The 19,795-nt window shown below is 46.4% G+C and overlaps 1 protein-coding gene across 6 annotated transcripts in view; it reads right to left on the reverse strand.

Annotated features, from left to right (window-relative positions):
* Positions 1 to 19,795, reverse strand: part of ADGRF5 (adhesion G protein-coupled receptor F5) — a 93,042-nt gene that overhangs the window by 37,902 nt on the left and 35,345 nt on the right. For all 6 annotated transcript variants that reach the window (XM_010973849.3, XM_045509406.2, XM_045509405.2 and 3 more), the window contains exons 2-3: positions 12,518 to 12,643; positions 5,899 to 5,953 (exon numbers count right to left, since the gene is read on the reverse strand). In XM_010973849.3, the coding sequence (XP_010972151.2) occupies positions 5,899 to 5,953; positions 12,518 to 12,619 (157 nt within the window). In that variant the 5' untranslated portion in view covers positions 12,620 to 12,643. The remainder of the gene's footprint in view (positions 1 to 5,898; positions 5,954 to 12,517; positions 12,644 to 19,795) is intronic.

Below are 19,795 nucleotides of genomic sequence, written 5' to 3' on the forward strand. Positions count from 1 at the left end.
GTCCAGTGTGTTTTCTTTGTCTCGGTCTCCTCTGCCCTGGTGCTGTTTGCCTGAATTTTTTTGACTCACCGATGCCCCAGTGGAAGGTAGCACATTCCATCGGTGTCCTCAAGTGTCCCAGGGGCAGGCCTATTGCTGGCCCAGGAGGCAAAAACCCACCAGGATTTCCCCTTTCCTTTCCCATAAATCTCTGCCCGCTGCCACACAGCACTGATCTTAAAGAGGCATTTCTGGAAAGTTGGCCCCACATTGCCACAAGCAGTTTTGGGTCTTAATCACAGTTATTTAAGCAAACAGCCCTAATTCTGCCTGGCAACTCAGGTGGGAATTACGGCTTCTCAGAAGTCAGAGCCTAAGTGGAAGCAGAAATCAATCTCCCACCTGCTGACTCCACAGAGGAGAAATAAGGTGGGTGTGGCTTTCTCTTGACCGAGGGGATAAGGCCACCCTATTACCGAAGACCTGGCTCCCCGGTTTCTCCCCCTTAGCCCTGTAGCAGGCAAATATTAGAAGATGCCTGTTCTGCTTGTCTCTTGACACGTTCCGGTAGGTAGCAATTTGGACCGCATCCTCTGTATCTACTGTACCATTGTCAGCAGAGACTCAAAGGTCCTGTTCTCCCTTTAGGTTTGAGAAAGGTTGGTTCACCCAGGGGAAAACCACCAGAACCCCAGGCTGTGGCTGAGCTGGCAAGTGTGGATGGAGAGAGGGCGGGCTGCACTGTGTTATAAAACACTGGGCTGTGAAGTCTAGAGAAAAGAATTAATTCTACTAGCTCGTCATCCACCTCAGTCATCAGGGCCAGACATGTACAAAGTTCTCTTCCTAGTGAGACAAAGACAGGGAGGCCAGTGCCCTTTACTCTACAAAGCTGCTCCAAGGATCACGGAGTGGCTGTGCAACCTTCCTCTAAATATGGTTCCAGATAATGCGGTTTCCTCCTGCAATATCTGCACAAGAAAAGCCCCGGCCCATTCATTAATCTCACAGCATTCCCTCTGCCTGGGGCTCCCTCCTCCCTGCCCCCTGCTGTCCCACATCTGCTTCTTCTTTCCTATCTCAGCCTTGATCAGTTCTTTCTGGCTTCTCTCAGAATTTATGCATGCTTGCTGACCTCAGGACTCAGAATCAAGGCAATGTGAAGTCGTTTGAGCATTTTACAGATCTCCTAGGGTAACCGCTTATCAGACACCACGATGCCCTCTACAAACACACCTCTTAAGTGCTTATTCAGATTGGCTCAAATACCTTGCATGACAAGAAACTCACATCTATATAAGATGATCCAACCCATCTTTGGTCACTTCTGTTAGAAACTTACATTTAAGCCCAGACCTATGTTTCTGTTACTTCTACCACTTTCTTGGAGGTAGCTTTGCCTTTTGTAGGCTCACCGTAAGGGATGACTCTGCTTTTGATATTATGAACTTTGAATTTAACTTATGGTGCATATACATCCTATCCTGCCGACCAGATTAAAAGTTTATAGCAGGCAATCACCATGTTTTATCTTCTTTGGACCCAAGAGGTGCTTAATTATATATACACTCAATAAATGTTGGAAACACTTCTTTGCTTAAAAAAAAAAAAAATCATGGGATGGAATCTCACAGGCAACAGAAACCCACGTTGAAAACTATGACCTGTAACTATGAGCTTGGACTTGGAGCCACAGAGAGCTGGGGCCTCTCACCTGGGAGGCCATGGGCCCCTGTGAGCCATGCTTCGCACATCTGTAAATTAAGGGCACTATTTTCTCTGCAGAATTGTTGACGAATTGGGCTACTGTATGACAACCCCTAGCAAGTTGCCTAGCCCCTATTAGCCATTCTGAAACAGCAGGTAGAAATAATAGTACTGGTTATAGTAAGTGTAAGAGTTGTAATCTAGGCAGCTGTCTGCTGGTAGGTCAAAAAAACCTAATTCTATTCCAACGAGGTCTCACTTTTGAGACAGTTAAACAAACAACACAGGCAGAGAGCACCCAGCTTTCCCGTCTTACTCTGCCACCACCACCGCCTGCTCAGAGCACCAAATGCCGCAAGTTATAAGATTAAAGCCAGTAAAAATCCCCAGTTCTGTTCCTCCACCTGGAAAATGCAAGGCATTTCCCGAACCCAGATCGAAAGAGGCCAGGACACCCGGCTGCAGGTCTGCAGAGGGTCAGAATTTCCAAGCTGGAAGCCAGCAATCCAGTCTGGTAGGAACTTTGCTCTCACTAAAGAGGTGTGAGGATGGAAACACCTTGCACACAGGGTTGGGACATCCTCGGTCTCCTTGTCTTGAAGTGTTGTCTCCCGTCAGCCATTCCTTTTGAAGCCATAGAAGAACCAATGGGGACTCCAGCCCAGGGCCCAAGACATGGTCCCAGTTAAGCTCAGAAATCTGGCACTGGGGAGCTTCATAATTGACGAAGAGGACATATTTGTGCTACTTCCAACCAACATGAAACTTCTGCTTTCGGTTCCCTATGAAGACCACCTGGAAGACTCAGTTTTGAGCTGACTGGCATACCTCCGCAATATGATTTTCAGTCCAGCTCTGCTTTCTGCCTGTGACCTCCCTTTCCCCAGTCATCCAGGTCTGTGCACCCTGGAGTGTTGTAGGGATCCTCACTCCCCATCACCCCATGTCGAATCTGCTGCTAAGTCCTTTGGACCTGTTTCTCCACATGTCTTTCACCAGCCTTCTCTATGTTCCCCGGAGCCAGGGCCGGTGACGGTCCACACTGCTGAGCATCCTTCCTGGTTTCCCTGCACGAATTTTGTCTAATTCATTCAACTATAGCCACCTGGCTAATTTTCACTTCCCATGGTTTCCATCAACTTCTTCTCCCTGCCAGCCTCTCGGCTGGTCTAAAACCCCCTTCCTGGGGGACTCAGGACAGAATTCCAGATGCTCTGACCATGCTCACTTCCCTCTGCCCCACGACACCCACTCTGCTCTAAGCAGCCAACTCACACTCATTCTCAGGTTTGCGTACAGGCTCCTCTTCCCCCGCCCACAGAGTTTTGAAATAGTTTTCCTAAAATGCTAATATTGTGTCACCCCTCCTCCTACCATCAGCAGTTACATGAAGACTTCTCTGTACCAGGGACCTTTCAGGCTGTTTCAAATGCAGTTATTTTGTAAATAAATCAATTAGATTTGTTTTTAATTAAAAACCCATCAAAACAAACAAACCCCCCCTCAGATAACCCTATTCATGTTTTAAAAACATGTACATGATATTATTTAATCCTTTCAACAACTCTGGACGGTAATAATAGATATACTTGTGTACTTGTATGTATGTGTATATATGTGTGTGTTTGTGACACATCTGTATGTGATGTAGGAAGACACCCATAGCTCGGAGAATAAATATGAGCACTGAGCCTGCCTTTAAAGATGATTCTACCCCAAGCCCTGAAGATCTAAAGATTTGGTCCAGTGCCTGAAAAAGAAATTCCTTTTGAGCATTCTTTTTCTCTTGGGAACTTGGTTTGCCCCTTTCTGGCATTAAGGCTCCAGGACACAGGCACTGCTGTGTGGGATCTGCTGAATGGAAGCCTCCTATTGCCTGCTGTCCTAGTTTCCCTGGACAGCGATGCTCTGAACTACAATTTATATTCTGAGTATCTGCAATCTAGCACTTGGGCCTTTCCATGACAATTTCAGGGATTTTGTAAAAGTACCAAGGCCAGAAGGATCTTCTGCAGATGATGGCTTGAGTCACGCACACTTCCAAAATGACTCCACAGTACAAAAGACCACGTATTAAAAAAACGGAAAATGTTTCCATGGTCTTTTATCATTGTCATGATTGTTTTTACTGAAAGCACATCTGGAAAAGTTTTGGAATGTCAAATCCTTAGGTGTAGAGGTGGTTTCCTCTCCAGGGGCTAAGCTCTCACATGGGCCACCTGGCTCACAAACAGCCTGGCCCAGAAGTGCAGGAAGACGTTACTTTTACAGCTGTCAGGTCACCAAGTGGCCCTGGGGAAGCTGGCGGCCTGAGCCCGAGAAGAAGCTGGCAGAAGCCTGGAGCTGGAACTCACCACAGATGGTGTGATTTTAGGAACAAAAGGCTTTGAAAGTACAGAATGGGGACATCACTGGCCTTGCTCCTGTCACAGGGGCAGGAGGGCGGGAGGGGGTGTCAGGACGGGGTAGAGGTGATGCTACCTGAGGGAAGGAGGGGAGGAGGGAGAGTGAGGATCCCACAGGGATGTAAGACACAGCTGAAGTAGAAAGGAAAGAAGGGAAGGGAAGGGGAAATGACCAACAGTAAGAGCTTCCAGTGAGCATTTCTTGAGCTTGACAAAATGTGGTCAAATAGAGAACAAACCACAGTTACCAAAGAGGAAGAGGGAGAGAGAAACTAGGAGTTTGGGGTTAGCAGATACAAACTACTATGTGTAAAATAGATAAACAACAAGGTCCTACTGTACAGCACAGGCAACTACATCCAATATCTTGCAATAACCTATAATGAAGAAGATTATATGTAACTGAATCACTATGTGGTATATTGGAAACTAACACAACATTGTAAATCAACTATACTTCAGAGTAAAAAAAAAATGTGGTTGAATTCTCATTTCAAGCACCAGGCAACAGTCAGATCTGGTTATGGCCCTGTAAAGAGGTCTACCAGATACCTCTCTGTCCTGCCCAAGGGGGGAACCTCCTCTGTCAAGCAGCCTAATGTCTCTTTCAGACTATGAGATGGAATAGACCAAGTCACAACATGCCTGGAAAATGATTCAGTCCCAAGGATACAGGTTAAGACAGCTGGTATAGCCACTGAGCCAGCAGGTGCTTATCAAAAAGGAACATACCCTCTGAGCTGACCCAAGGGCAGCTAGGACAGAGACAAGCATTCTCTTTATTTGCTCCCTCAGCTGTTGAGACACTGGGCTACATGCCAGGCTGCTGGGAGGAAGAGGGTTCAAGGGAGCTCATGTCTCCTGGGAGTGGCAAAGAGGAAGCAAAATAATTCCAATGCCTTGGGACAAATATTGTGCTATGGGAACGTATCAAGGGTAATGGGAACCCAGGCAAAGCAGCCCCTCCCTGTCTGGGGAATTGATGGAAGGCATGACAGGGCAGAAGCCCATGTGAACTGAGTCCCCCAGACAAGCAAAGGGGGATGGTGGGTGGGGTAACGACCCTGTGAAAGGCAACAGAAGGAAAGCAAACAGGCAAAGCACGTAGGATCCAGTAAGACGCGAGCAGATGATTGGATTTTGTCTCCAAGGCAATCCTTGAAGGATTTCATGCAGAATCAGATTGATGCTTTTGCAAGGTTGCTGTGGTGGAAGGAGGAGGATCTGGTCCTTGGAAGATGCAGCCTATAGACGTACCCACCTGCCCTTGTCCAGGGTCCTGCACATGGGAGGGGACGCTGTGGTGTTCACAGCCCCCACCTGCCCCCAACTCTTTCGGAGAGCCCTGGATTTTCTGGACCACCTCTTTGGAATTTAGTAGGATAACTGGAGTGGGAGGCAGAGGAGGACTTGAATCTAGTGGTTAAGTTGATCCAGGGAAAAGGGCTGAGTGAGAGGAAGCGAGATTAAAAGTTTTAAAAGGGCAAAAGGCGAGCCTGCTGGGTGGAGAGTGGAGAAGCAGGCTTTTGGGTGGCAGTGGAGGGCAGCTATGAGAAGAGCCATGGGGAAATCTTCTGGATCTGAGGAGCGGTGATGGGAGAGGACACAGGGATTGGATGTGTTGATAAAACCTGCTTCATGTCCTTTGAGAGAATAGAGCATGGGGTTCCTTGGCAGTTACTTCTAGAAATTGAACCCTGATGTGCTGGAAGATTGAATTATGTGGGTCACAGCATTTCAAAAAATTACAGCAAATGTCATTTGATGGGACTTACTAGAAGAGGTGGCTAAGCCAAGAGTTACATACCAGTCCGTTTTTGCCTTACTGGGTCCTCCCCTGCTAGGCCATGTCCATGGAGAAGCTGAAAGAACATTTAAAAAAAATCCTCAGTGAGTGTCAGAGATGTCTTTTCACGATGGCTTTCTGGTCACATGCCCCTGAATGTTCGAGCTAAGTGTAGGACTGCGGATTCTGGGTTGGCACCTTGCGCCCTGCGGTTGGCAGGCCAACAGCCATTGGCGGGTCGGGAAAATCAAAGGGAGCTGCCTCTGTGGTGTGATCTTGGCATCGACTTTCTGTACACCAGTCTCTAGATCCAGGAGCGGAAGAAAGCCGCCTATCTGAGTTTCTCAGAGTTCCTGCAGCTTGAAGCGTCAAGAGTATAAATTATGGTGTTCTCCACTGTGCTAAGACTTGAACCCTGAGTCACTCCAGTGACCTTCTAAACGAGTCTCACGACCTCTCCTCCACACTCAGCCTGTTCCCGCCCCAATATTTCTGCGGCATTAGGGCTATTTAGATTGCGCATGCTTAGAAATTATTTTCTCCTCCTCTGGCCCTTTTCCTCCTGGAGGGTTCTATGATTACTTTCTAAGGTGGGGACTGTGACAGGCAGCTCTAGGGTCAGTCTGCTGAGTATCAAGTGGTGCCCCTTACTAGTGACCTGGAGGAAGTTACTTAGCCTCTCTGAGCCTCAGTTTCCTTTTTTGCAAACTGGAATAATAATAGGACTGACCTGGTAGAATTGTTCTGAGAATTAAGCAAACTGCAGTGTGGAACATAGTAAACTCTTAATAAACATTAGTTAGATCAGAAAATATGTGTGTTAAGAGTAAAAACTCTGCAGATACTGAATGCAAATCCTAGTTCTGCCATAATATGGCTGTGTGACCTTGGGTAAGTTAATTAACCCCTCTGTGCCTCCGTACTCACCTATAGTATAGGGACAAAAATTGCTTGCCTCATGAGGTTGTTGTGAGGATCAAATGATTAACAAATGTAAAACATTAGACAAGTTTTAGTGATCTAGTAAGTGCTATTCTGGGACAGGGCATCGCACTGCTCTGGGGACACCATTCACAGGGTCCTCTCTGGATACCACTTGCTTCATCTCTGTAGAGCTCATCTACTGTCATCACGTGGCTTCTTTGTTTAAGAACTGACATCGGTTGGCTTTGCTGCTGGGGTCACTGCCAGCTCCGTAGCTTATAACCCCACCTTGACCCGACCCTGGGTTCCTAGCTCGTCCCTACCTCCAAGGCAGTTTCCCCATGATGCATTTCCCAGTCCAAACTTCCTTAAGGCTCAATAGAAGAGCCAGATAACCCCTGCCCTCCAGGGTGTGTGTGCTTTACCATCAACCCCATGCACCAATGAAAGCCACCCGAGACACAGCCTGTTCTGCCCTCTGTGAAAAATTCTACCAGTTTTCCCCTAGTTATCGCACCTCGTAATGTTAACAAAAGTAAGAATTCCTAAGACGTCCTCAACACCCCGTGCCAGGCACTGTTACATACTTGATATGTGCTTATTTATTTAATCCTCATGACAATCTAAGATGTGGATACTGTTATTAGCCACATTTCATGGATGAGAAAACACAGGTGCAGAGAGGTCAAATAAGTTGCCTAAGGTCACACAGCCTTTAAATGGCAGAACTGGGACTCAAACCCAGCTAGCCTGCCTCCAAAGTCTGCACTTATCCACACAGGCACTGCGTCGTCTTATCAGGAGATACCCTGGGAAACTGTGGGTTTGCCTCAGTGACCCAGTCTCTCCTAACCGGCATATCTTCTCTGTCTTACTCAATTGACCCCTCCATCTTCTCCTTCTTTTCAACAACTGATGTTAATATCCATAGGAACTGTGTAGGAACTGTGGACCTGAGTGTTCATACACATTCTCTAAGAAATGAACAGAGGAATGAAGGATGGTAATTGGGACTTCAAGAGCCCAGGTGCTGCTTCCTGTGCAGTGAGCTCTCCTGGAATGGGCAGGAACCACCAAATAACAAAAAGTCAACGTATAGGGCTGGTTCCTGTCCGGCTTCCGCTGGAGTACATTCTGGCTCTGTGCCCAGGCAGAAGGAAAGGTTCTTTCTCTGCATTCCTGCCTCCATCCCCCCGGGGGCCCAGGGGTGGGGAAGGGGAGCCACTAGGAAGCTTTCTCTGTCCCTCTTCATGGGCCATTGTTGGGGACTCAGCCCAGGAGGAGGTGTCTGCTGGTGGTCACCTTTGGGAAGCTCTCCCAGGCCGAGGTTTCACTTCTCCCATTTTCCAGTTGGTGAGGGTTGGGGTGTTAAAGAATTGAAGACTTGCTGCTGGCAGTTGCGGGTTAAAATCAAGGTACATTTCAGTTCTCGCGAGCAGAGCATTTCAAATCTCTGCGACCGTAAGGATCACTTCCCTCCCCTCCCCCAATCTGAGTTAGCAGGTCTGGGGTGGGGTGAGGAAAACCGCTTTTTCAACCGGCACATCCCTGGACCTGAGGCCACCTTTGGAGAAGCACCACTTTTTAATTATTTCTTGAATTTGCATGGTGATTATCGAAAACTTTCACAGGACACCTGTGCAAAGCGCTATTTCCCTAATTCTGTCACCTCCTGGCTCTGTTGTTCAGTGAGGATTCATAACTTTTTATGAGAATGACTGACTTTTAATTTTAATCCCTGTCATCATTGGAGGAAATGGAGGAAAAACATACTGAAAGCAAGAAAGCCTCTGACTTTTCGCTGGGGGTGCTGGCTGTGGTGAAGACCCCTGACCTCCCAGGCTCGAGAAGGCACGAAGAGCTGGGCTGCCAAGTCACGGGGCCTGGATACCAATAAGGCATGTGCGGGAGTCACACCGAGAGCTGAATCCTGCCATGTCCTCTTCTTTCTAGTTGGAGAAGTCATCCACTCATTCTCAGTCTCTTTTTTTTTTCTCTGTAATGAGTTCTTTTTCCTTTTTCTTTTTTGGAAGGGGTAGGTAATTAGGTTAATTTTTATTTGTTCATTTATTTATTTATTTTTATGTTTCAATGGAGGTACTGGGGATTGAACCCAGGACTTTGTGCATGCTAAGGACACTCTACCACCAAGCATTGCCCTTCTGCTAGTTTCTCACATTATGAAAAATACCGTGCTGAGGCTCACCAGATGCTCATGTCACCTCCGGCAGTGCTGTGTGCCCAGCTGTTCTGGGTCTCACCGGGGGACAGCCTTGCCCTCCTGAGTCTTATGTCACCCCAATTCAGGGAACTACGAGGCTGAGCACAGATCCTGTCAGGGTTTCCCAATGCTGAGTATTTCCTTCAGACAAAAACCAGAGCCTCGGTGGGTGGGAGGGTGTAGCTCAATAGCAGAGTGCTAGCAAGCATGAGGTCCTGGGTTCAATCCCCAGTACCTCCATTTAAAAAAAAAAAATTAAAAAAAAAATAGAATTACTGTCCCCCTACAAAAAAAGAATGAAAAAACAACCCCAAAACCAGAGCTTCGGTTGGGGCTCCCTCTGCTTGTCCATGTGGAGGTACCCAGATGGGTACTGGAGGACAATGGTCGGCTCTGTCCAGAAGGGATTTCCTGTAGGCCGAGCTCCAGCCAGAAGACACAAGGTCACTAATTCCAGGAAATGCCCCACCTGCTGGACATGACAACATTACAAATAGTCACAGTGGTGGTGGTGATGGGGGCGGTGGCCTGAACTGGGGCTAGACAACCGGTCAGGAACCAGAGGTGGCATTTCATGTGTGAAAAGAAAACCCCCAGGGAACCGGATGACAAACAAGTTGTCGCCAGATCTCACCCCTCCCCACCGGGGCCCTGTCAGTCATCTGTCTCTTTCTTGATTGGGAATCCCCTCACATCTTTGCCTCCAGTGAGGTGATTGTCTCAGCAAGGGTCCTGTTGGAATGTCCCCTCGAATAGGCATGCTAGCACAGGTTTATTTGTACCAGAATAGCAAAAATGACCACCAAATCTTATGCACCTGCTCTGTGCCTTAGCCCTGTGATGCATATATGAGACCCTTTCATCTTCACAACAAGCCAATGAAGGAGAGACAATATGTTTTCTTAGGATGTAGAGGAAACAGGTTCGGGGAGATGAAGAAACGTGACTAAATTTCCAAAGCTAGCTAGTGTAAGAGCCGGGCTTTGCACTTGGGGCTAACGCCAACATTGAGAGCCTGCAGCCTTACTGCCCCAAGTTCAGTCCCTGGGGCCGGAGCAAGGGCAGCTTGTCAGAAAGGCAGCATCCAGGGCCCCACCCCAGACTTCCTGAGTTGAAACCTGCACTTTAAGAAGGTTCCCAGATGGATTCATGTGCACACTGAGGTTTAGGACACTACATCATCGTCACACTTCAAAAGCCTGTCACCTCATATTTGCACCCCCATGTCCACAGCAGCACTACTCATAACAGCCAAGAGGTGAAGGCAACCCAAGGGCCCACTGATGGATAGATGGATAAACAAAATGTGAGATATGCATACAATGGATCATTATTCAGACTCAGGAAAGGAAGGAAATTCTGATGCATAATACAACATAGATACATTTTTAGGACAGTCTGCTAAGTGAAAGAAGCCACGGGAAGACAAACACTGCACGATTCCAGTCCCGCGAGGTACTGAGAGTAGTCAAGACCACAGAGGCAGACAGTAGCATGGTGAGTTCCAGGAGTGGGGGGTGGGGGCTGGGGAGGCGGTGTTTGATGGGTACAGAGTTTCAGTTTTGCAAGGTGGTTTTGCAGCTGGCTGCAGGACAATGTGAACAGATTTAAGACTACTGAAGCATACACTTAAAAAGATGGTAAATTTCATGTGTATTTACGCCCAATTTTTTTTCAAAAGCTCAGTACCGCTTGTTGCTTTTAAAGTGGCAGAAGTGGAAGCTGAGTGGCAGCGCAGGGCTTATAAGCTGGTAAGGCAAGTTCAAGGGCACCTCTCCAATGGGGGCTTCAGCCTCTGGGCTGGATGAAGGTCTATCTTGAAGGCAGACCTGGGTGGAGGAGAGGGAAGTGGGGCCCTTTGATGGGGTTGGTGGAACTTCCAGGAAGATGAGTTCAAGTTTTCCCAGCAGCCTTGGAATGCTTATCCCCTGACCAGCCTGTGCCACCAGGAAGATGGAGGGGCTTTGTTCGGGGCCACTGCAATGAGGGCTCACCTGGCTCACTGTTGCCGCCAGGAAACCTGGGAAACTCTGGAACGCAGGTAAAGCTGGCCCCACAGCTCAGATCACCTTGTGTTCTGGCTCTCTCCCCACGCACTGGCGGTAAGTGGAGCTCCGCACTGACCGTGCAGCCCACGGGAAAAATAATTTTTCCCTCCTCTATTTATAAGAGCAAGTTGCTGCATATGGTTTCACGGGCTGTATCTTTCATACTGGAGTTTGGAAGAAGACACACAAGTTGTGAAAGAATGAAAGAAAAAGGCAAAACCTGTGTTTCTGGGTCAAACACAGAAAGACACAGAAACAGAAAAGAGGAAGGAAGTGCAGAAAGTCGTAAAACAAAATCCTGAAGGTCGCTCAAGTGTTTTAAATATGACAGCAAATGTGAAAAAACTATACATCCCAATCACAGTTGGATTAAAAACCTGCTTGGTTTATAAGAGAACCAGTAAGGCAAAGGGATATATTAAAAGCTGAACAAAACATAAAGATCAGGCAAAGACAAATATAAAAACAGGGCTGACAATAGAATAGAAGACAAAGAATAGAAATTGAAAAAAGGACAAAAAGAGACATTTTGTAAAGCTAAAATCTGCCAATGAAGGGCTAACAATTGTGACAGACTGAATAAAGTAGTATTCAAATCTTTTTTTAAAAATCAGTAGAGAAAAGTACCATTACAGTAGAAGAAATAATGATCGCAGACACTGAGAAAGCTTTTTTTTTTTTTTAAAAAAAGTGCCAGGCACTGTTCTAAGGCATCTTATAAATATTGACTGATTTAATTCTCACAGCAATCAGTAAAGCAATACTATGATTTTCATCCTCTTACAGATGAAAAAACCTGAGACACAGAGAGCCTCACATAAGTCTCATAAGATTTCATAACCAGTAACCCGCCCTGTCTCAGGTGCATGGAGTAGCCTAAGGAATGGAGAACCCACTGATACTCAGAGGGAACAAGGGGATACTTACCACCCTCTTGAGTTAAGCTAAACTCCCACGAACTTCCCAAAGACAAAACGACCTGGCTAAGTTGTCAGCCAAATGCTTAGATGTTATCTGTGACCCCTTCAACAGTATCAGTCTGTGATTATAACACAGACACAAATTAACACCTTGTGAAATGTGCTTTAGTCTGATGCTCTAGGCAGAATGAATCCTTTGAGAACATAGGTCCTGCTCAGTCCTTGAAATCTGCTTTGTAGTCACGGTTGTTAGTTTCACAGGGTGGAGCTTCAGGCCTCGAAGTGGCAATTTAATTAAGGAGGGAAGCCTAGGGGGTGTCCCCTGGTACCACCACTGATTCCAGAGTAAGGCAAGTTGTAGGCTAGTAGATACCTTACCTATTTATGTTCATCATCCCCTCTCACCACTTGTGACATTTTCTCAAAGGCCCTACAACTTTTTTTTAAAGCAATTTGCATCTGTGACATTCCCAGGAAATAAAAAAAAAATGTGACGGGGAAAACAGAGCAGCCACGGGTTTACTCACCGAAGGATAAACAACTGACTCTAAATTCAAGTTCAGTGCAGCTTGGGAAGAGTACATCACAATCATCACGAAGCACAAGGTGGTTCTCCTTAGAGATTTCATTTCTTCAAGTTTAAGTTGCCTTGCCTGAAATGAAAACAGGATGGTTGAGAGAGAGAGAGAGCGATTTATTGGTCAAACTTAGAAAGAACTAGCTGACCCTGTTTCAAAGGTCACACCAGGAAGGGTCTTTTTCAGTGGAGGGGAGAAAGGAAAGAACATAAGGGTACTGATTGCAGAGAACAGTCTGCTCCAGACTCGGGGGTGAGGGGTTGATGACATCAGGAAGGCAGGGGGCTGGGGAGGGCTGGGGATGGTACCTGACAACACAACCAAGGTAGCAGATGTTTGGATACATTTCCTATAGGTGTGGAGAAGGAGCGAGAGAGAGAAGGAAAAAGAAAGGAGAAAAAGAGGGGGGGGGGAGCTAGAAAAAGGGAAGGAATACTCAGAAAGAAATACTGTTAACATTGTGATTCAATATCCGTACATACATGCATAGTACATGCATGACTGGGACATTGTGCTGTACACCAGAAATCGACACATTGTAACTGATGGTACTTCAATTAAAAAAAAAAAAAAAAAGCAAAGAAACATTGTGAATCTGTACCCATAACCTGAACAAAAGGATTCAGAGAACAGTACTTACCTTTGCTACATGTAACACTGTCTGATATTCTCAATTCTATTCCTATCGTTCCCCGTTATTTTTTTCTTAATTCTGGTAGCAACCCATTAAATTGACTTCATGACCCGTCTTAATGAGCTAATACCCATTAGTATGAAAAACTTCAGTCTTAGTCATAAAGACATGTTACATTCTAGAGTTTTTAGAGTGTAAAATATGGAATGCTAACATCATAACAGATCTCCTCTTATGTATTAATTTTTGATAGCTGTCTCTTTACAACTTGGGTGATAAAAACAAAGTTGTTTGGGGACCAGATTGATGACTGCTGGATTGGAAAAGGAGAACTTCACATGGAATAACCCCAGCTCTCACGGGTCTGTGGAGCAGGTCAAACTACTTTGTGCAGATTTTTTTCCTTGCTGATTTCTTCATGTGCATGGCTTTTTGTGAGAAGAACACTCAACTAAGAGACAGAAGATAAGGGTTAGGATCCAGGATTACTACAAACTAATTGCATCCTTGAGTTAGTCACTTATCTTCGTTGAATCCAAGTTTCCCCATCTGTGAAATGGGGATACTTATACCTCCTTTAATTCTCTCACAGACTTTTCTGAGGCTCAGGTGTGATTCAAAGCCATGCAGAGCTCCAGGCATGCGGCTGCGAGAGCTTCACCCGGACCGCTGGTGGAATCCAGAGGGCAGCCATCAGGAAGCACTAGGGGACCTGGCCCGGATAACACACAGACACAGCCAAGACTTGCAGGCCAGGGAGGATTGTGTTTCAGTCATCAGCTGCTGCCTGCCTCCTTTTCCTCTCCCCCAGTGGAAAAGAAGGAAGCAGAAGGCCCTGGAAAACTGACCCAATTTGCAGCTCTGGCAATCAAATACATTTTTTAAATTCTGCAACTCAATGGCTTTTGGAAAATGCTTTGCCATGTAGGTTATGGGAAGAGCTGTGTCTGCTGTAGGGAAGTCATAGCCACTCATTCCTTCTTGAAAGGCAGTAGGCTTTTGTGGGGTACTGAGCAGGCTGACTTAGCCTGGTGATAGCAACTGTTTCTGGGATGAATCGGATATTTAGAAGGCAATTGAATCTTTTTAGGCACTGATTTAGTGCACTGGCCTAGCTGGTTCCACACTGAGGCAGTGAATCAAGGTGATGAGAGTTAGTAACTGGATGGTTCATGAGCCTCCCTTGGTATGTGACAGTCAGGGAGGGACTCAGGGATTTGAGGGGTTAGAGCTAACTTCTCGTCTTCCTGTGGTTCCCAAATGTTGGCTTTTTTTGTCAGAGTTAGCAGGGGTTATCTTGGTCATGATCATGACCAAATGGTCACAACCCAAATGGCCATGCCTGGTGCTTCTGTATAACAGCCACTGGCCAATACTGTCCACTGTCCCCAACTTCCCCCAGCCTCCCTGGAGACAGTCCTTGACTTAATGGATAACTTTTTCTCTGTTGACCTACCTTATGACCACAACATTGCAATTCAATAGAAATAGAGATGCAAGAAGGACCCCCACTGTGGGCGGGGGGTGTTCTCTGGCTGCAGAAGAAGAATAATGGCTACGTTCAGTCATTAGTTACACAGCAGGTAGGGAGAGGGGGTTCTCTACCTGCAAGAAGAACCCACCACTCTGAGGGAGAAGGAACATTAAAAATATTTGACAACCAATATGGCGCAGGCCTGACGGATTAGAACAGTGATACAGCAGTCAGAGATTGGTTCAGCTTTTAGGGTTCCGGCTACGTGAGGAGAGAGCCCTAAAGACAAACTCTTCTTACCTCCATCAACAACCTCTCAGTAACCCTCCAGCTGTTCTCATCTGTGGGGAAGTTGGTGGAAGCTGTTTAACTTGGCTCGTGGGGAAAAAAAATCCAAATCCATCCAACAAAAAGCACAGAAAAGCACCCCCCTCTTCAAGGCAGCGTATCTTCAGTAGGGCCCCTTGAATTGTAAGTCCCCTAGAAGTTCATATTTATTCCAAATTCCTGGAGGAAATGGCAGACAACGACTAAGAGACACAGAGACAAGTAGAGGCAGAAAGAGAAATAACATGATCTGGTGTCATTCTCAATCTCTTTCTCTTTGAAAAATACAAATCCTGGACACTGTCTCATAAAACTCACCAACCTATGCGAGCCAGCTGTGTCTTAGAAAAAGCTGGGAGATATGACCTCACGCTTAGTAGTAACCCTGTAGTGATGCTCAACTTCCTGGTGCCTCTGACTCTATTTTCCTGTCTGCGGACTTAGAAGAGATCGGGAGGGAAACCAAGCACCCTGACTTCACATGCTGGGAAGAAGCTGCCGGGATTCTCAGCATCACTGCCTCTGGAGGACAAGGGTCTGGGCCCCTTGAAGCAGTCTTTAATGACATTCTCTCAAGGAGTGATTATGCACCAGGAACACTCATCGTGAAACTGGCCTGAAACATATCAGGGAACTGTTCTCCCAAATCTTCCAAACAACTAGTGCTTCACATCAACTGATCTCCAGGAAACCACTCACCTGGACCAGCCCAGCTTTGACTGAGGGGATGGAAGGAGCAGTAAATGGGTTTAGAAGAAGCAATCTTGCAGGTTTAGAAGACTGTTCACAAAATGACCACATCTGTGAGGTCTGATGACCCAATGTGATCATCAGGTTGTGGTTCCAAGCTCTGTCTGAATAAGGCAACAGTGAGTGAGACTTATTCTGGAAATGCTGTGCTTCCTCAGCTCTGCCCTCCCGTGCTCTCTGGCCCCTCCCCCTTTGATTCTCTCTTTGGCTCCTCCTGGGGAGAAGGCAGGCAAGAGATGAACGTGAGCCCACATAGGATGGGCCTCTGCCCAGGTGCCTCTTTCCTCCCATCCAGAGCTCTGCTCCTGGCTTTGGCCCCACACACAACCCTCCCCCTAGCATCGCCTGGGTACCACCACCCTGGAAGGAAGTTCTCTGGAGTATGTGTGCTTCACCTGCTTCAGTGGCTTTTATCCCTGGATACACATCTGAACAATCAGCAGGCAAATTTCTTTTTTCCCCTTTTCATTGTTTGTTGTTTTAATATCACCCCAGACCAATTGAATTAGCATTTCTGGTAGGTGGGAGCTGGGCATCTGTTTCCACCCCAGCTGTTTCTGATGCAGAGTGGGGGTTGAAGTCTGTGGGTCCATGTGTTCAGTGTCCCATTGCTCTTTTCACGTCCCCTGCAACCTCCTGGCACTTTCCATCACCAGCCTAGAGTCCTCTCTCTGCTAAAGAAACTCCTAGGGAGAAACAGAGCGTTGATGGGGAGGCAATCAATCCATGGTGAATGAATGAATGGGTTAATGGGAGTAAGGACTCAGAGGTGATCTGCTTCACAGTTTTTGATGCAATTCAACAGCCAAGGCTGTTCTTTGAGGTTGTGTCATATATCTCACTTAACGAACGAACAAACATATACTTTCTATAGGCCTAAAATTGTGCTATGCATTCACACATTGAAATGAGTTGTGGTCCTGGCCCCTCAAAAGCTCTCAATCTCATCAGGAAGGCATGAAACATAGACTGAAAGAGAAACAAGCTTAAAAGATGCTGTTAACTAAATGCCCACTTTGTACCGGGCACAGCCCAAGTGCAACAACATGTTCACTCACTCAGTTTGCCACTCACAGCGAGCCCGTGAGGTAAACATGTTGATCCTAATTCACAGAGGAGAAAATGAAGGCTTTCAGAGAGGTTATCAGATTTACCCAAACCGCCCAGCTAGGAAGTAATAGAGTGAGATCTGCCAAGTTGGCCTGTCTCCGAAGGGGGCTGTGGCATGAGGGGTAAGTGTGACAGGAGGAAGTTGGCCAGGGGGAGTCTGGGTGAGTTTGGGAGTGACCAGGATCACTGGCCTGACCCTGAAGGATGAGTAATGCTTTAACGTGTCACGGGGCAAGAAAAGGAAATTTCAGGCAAAGGAGAAGACTGCAAGCAGAGACAATTGAGTCTATTTAAAGGGAACAAAGCACCCAAAGGGTGATGTTTGGCTGTGCCTCGGGCCCCTTGTGGAAGTTGCCTTGAGCAGCTGGTCCCTGCCTGCTGATGGAGGCGTGGCCCGGCTCCCCAGAGGCACATCTTCTCCTGAGCGCTCACCATCCACAAAGGAGGCAGAGCTATTTTTGCTCTGACTTGGCAAGAGGACGAATGGGATGCATTCGGGCTCACGTGATCCTCTCCTTCCTATAACAGACCGTAGTGGAAAGGGCACCGGCTCTGGAGGGGAACAGGATTGTGTTTGATTCCAGCTTCACTGCTTAGTCATTGCGGGCAAGATGCCTGCCCCGCAGAGCCTCAGTTTCCTGGCGTGAGTTACGAAGACCACAATACCTGCCTTGCAGCATTGTGCTAAATATCAGAGACTATGCCTGTGAAGCCCAAAACAGCCCAGTCACAATTGTTTGGAATTTGCTGAGGGCTACGTTGTGTTCTGCATAATTATTACATCGGTTTCCAACTGCAGCACCTCAGAAGGTGAGCTTCTTTGCAGACAGGGTCTTTAAAGAGATAATTAAGTTAAAATAAGGTCCTACGGGTGGTCCCTCATCCCATATGGCCAGTGACCTTGTAAGTGGAGATGAGGACACAGACCTCCGCAGAGGAAGAACCACGTGAAATCAGCAGAAGTCAGCAAAGGAAGGTGGCATCTACAAGCCAAGGAGAGGGGCCTCCCCAGACACTGACCCTGCTGACACCGTGATTCAGACCCCCGGCCTCCAGAATCGTGAGAAAATAAATATCTGTTGTTTACGTCACCCAGTCCTCACGACTTCATAATGGGATGCCTGGAAAACTAACAGAGAATTCAATAAAGATGATACATATTTTTAGTTTTCATCATTCAGAAAGTGTGGGTGTGCCCCTCTGGTTTACTGCTCAGTATTTACTGTTTATTCTGGGGATGTTTTATGAAAATTGAAAAATGGATTATTGGTGTGTCTGAATAGAGCATAAAACATACACGGTTCAAACTGGAAGATGAGTTAGAATTCATCTCTTGTTCAAGCACTTGCCCCTTCCTCCTACAAACACACACACACTTCTTAGATTTTTAGATAAGAGAACGAAGGCCTGGCAAAGCTGTGTGTCTCAATGGCAGTTAGAGGCTGAGTCAGTCAGGACTGAAGAGGTCAAGCAAGGATTCTTAAAATTCTAGATAATAGTAATGTTCTACAGTCAGGAAAGTCATTTTAGGATAGGATGGTGGATAATAATTATCAGCAATGATAACAGTGATGATGGTGGTGGTGATGGTGACAGTGATAATGATGGTTACTATGGTGATGGTGATGATGGCACTGGTGATGGTGGTGATGGTGATGATGATGGTAGACCCCTGTCATTCACTGGCTGTGTTCCAGACATGGTGCTAGGCTCTCTCCGGGGATTATGTCACTTAATCTATCAATGATCCCATGCTACCACTAAATTCGTCCTACTTTTCAGATATGGAAATGGATGGTTAGAAAGATGAGTAATTCACCAAGGCCACACAGCTGATACATAGTAGTAGCAAAATTATAAGCTAAGCAATCTATTCCTTTAGGGAAAAGGTACCATTTGGGCTATGAGAGCTTCTCAGTAGGGGTGGGATATCAACAAGAATACATGGAAAACTTTCTCCATGTGAACACTAGATTAGGCAACTGGAGACATGAGTTTGAGCTTCACTTAGCCACTGATTAGTTGTGTGACCTGGGACAAGTCACTTCACATCTCTGAGTCTCAGTTTTCTAAACAGTAAAGAAAAGGAGTTGAAGGCACTCAGCAATTTCAAATTGGGGTGAAGGAGTTGGCCGCTGAAGGTCCCATTATTGCTCAAAGAGTCTAAGATTTCTCACAATGATTTCAAATCCACGGTAACCTCACTTGGGTTTCTGAGCCTAATCATAACTATCTCTTGCATTTATCCACCCGACCTCTGATTTCCCACACAGTTCAGGCATTCAGTGCCCCTCATGCGCACCATTGCGATGGCTTGATGCCTCCTCTCTGACCCACCATCCACATGAACACAACACTGATCTTCCGAAGCACTTTTGAAGTGTTACCTCCGTTCCTCTCCCCACCGCTTTCAGAACAAAGGCAATCACTTTCACTGACGCTCAAGGCTCTCCATGACCCGGATTTTATTTTTCAGAGCTGTCATATTTAATAAGCCTCTATCATAGTTTTGCTACTGCAGCTGGTTATTTTTTCATAATTTAAAATAAGCACGAGAGATTTTCCAGTGTTCATCCCAAAGTCAAAATATAAAAACTAATCTTTGAGACTTTATCCGGGGGGTGGGGAAGAGTAGTTATTACTGTCAAACTATTTTTCAGGGCTTGACAAAACCAAAATAATCCTGTCATTTTCTTGGTTTCTTAATCCATTTTTTCCCCTGCCCCTTAGCTTCGGGATAATGACTACATATTCAAATTCTATCCACCCTTCAATGCCTTTGCAAAGGACTGCCTCCTGGCTGGAGAATCCCTGCTATGTTCAGCTACAAATAGTCCCAACCTCCTCTGAACACCCGCACTTAATCTAGGCCCTTAGCCTTCCTCCTTGTATTATATTTATTGTTGTAAGTATTGCATGAAACACATCTGTT

Source organism: Camelus bactrianus, chromosome 20 (genome assembly GCF_048773025.1).
Source record: "Camelus bactrianus isolate YW-2024 breed Bactrian camel chromosome 20, ASM4877302v1, whole genome shotgun sequence".
Lineage (NCBI taxonomy): Eukaryota > Metazoa > Chordata > Mammalia > Artiodactyla > Camelidae > Camelus > Camelus bactrianus.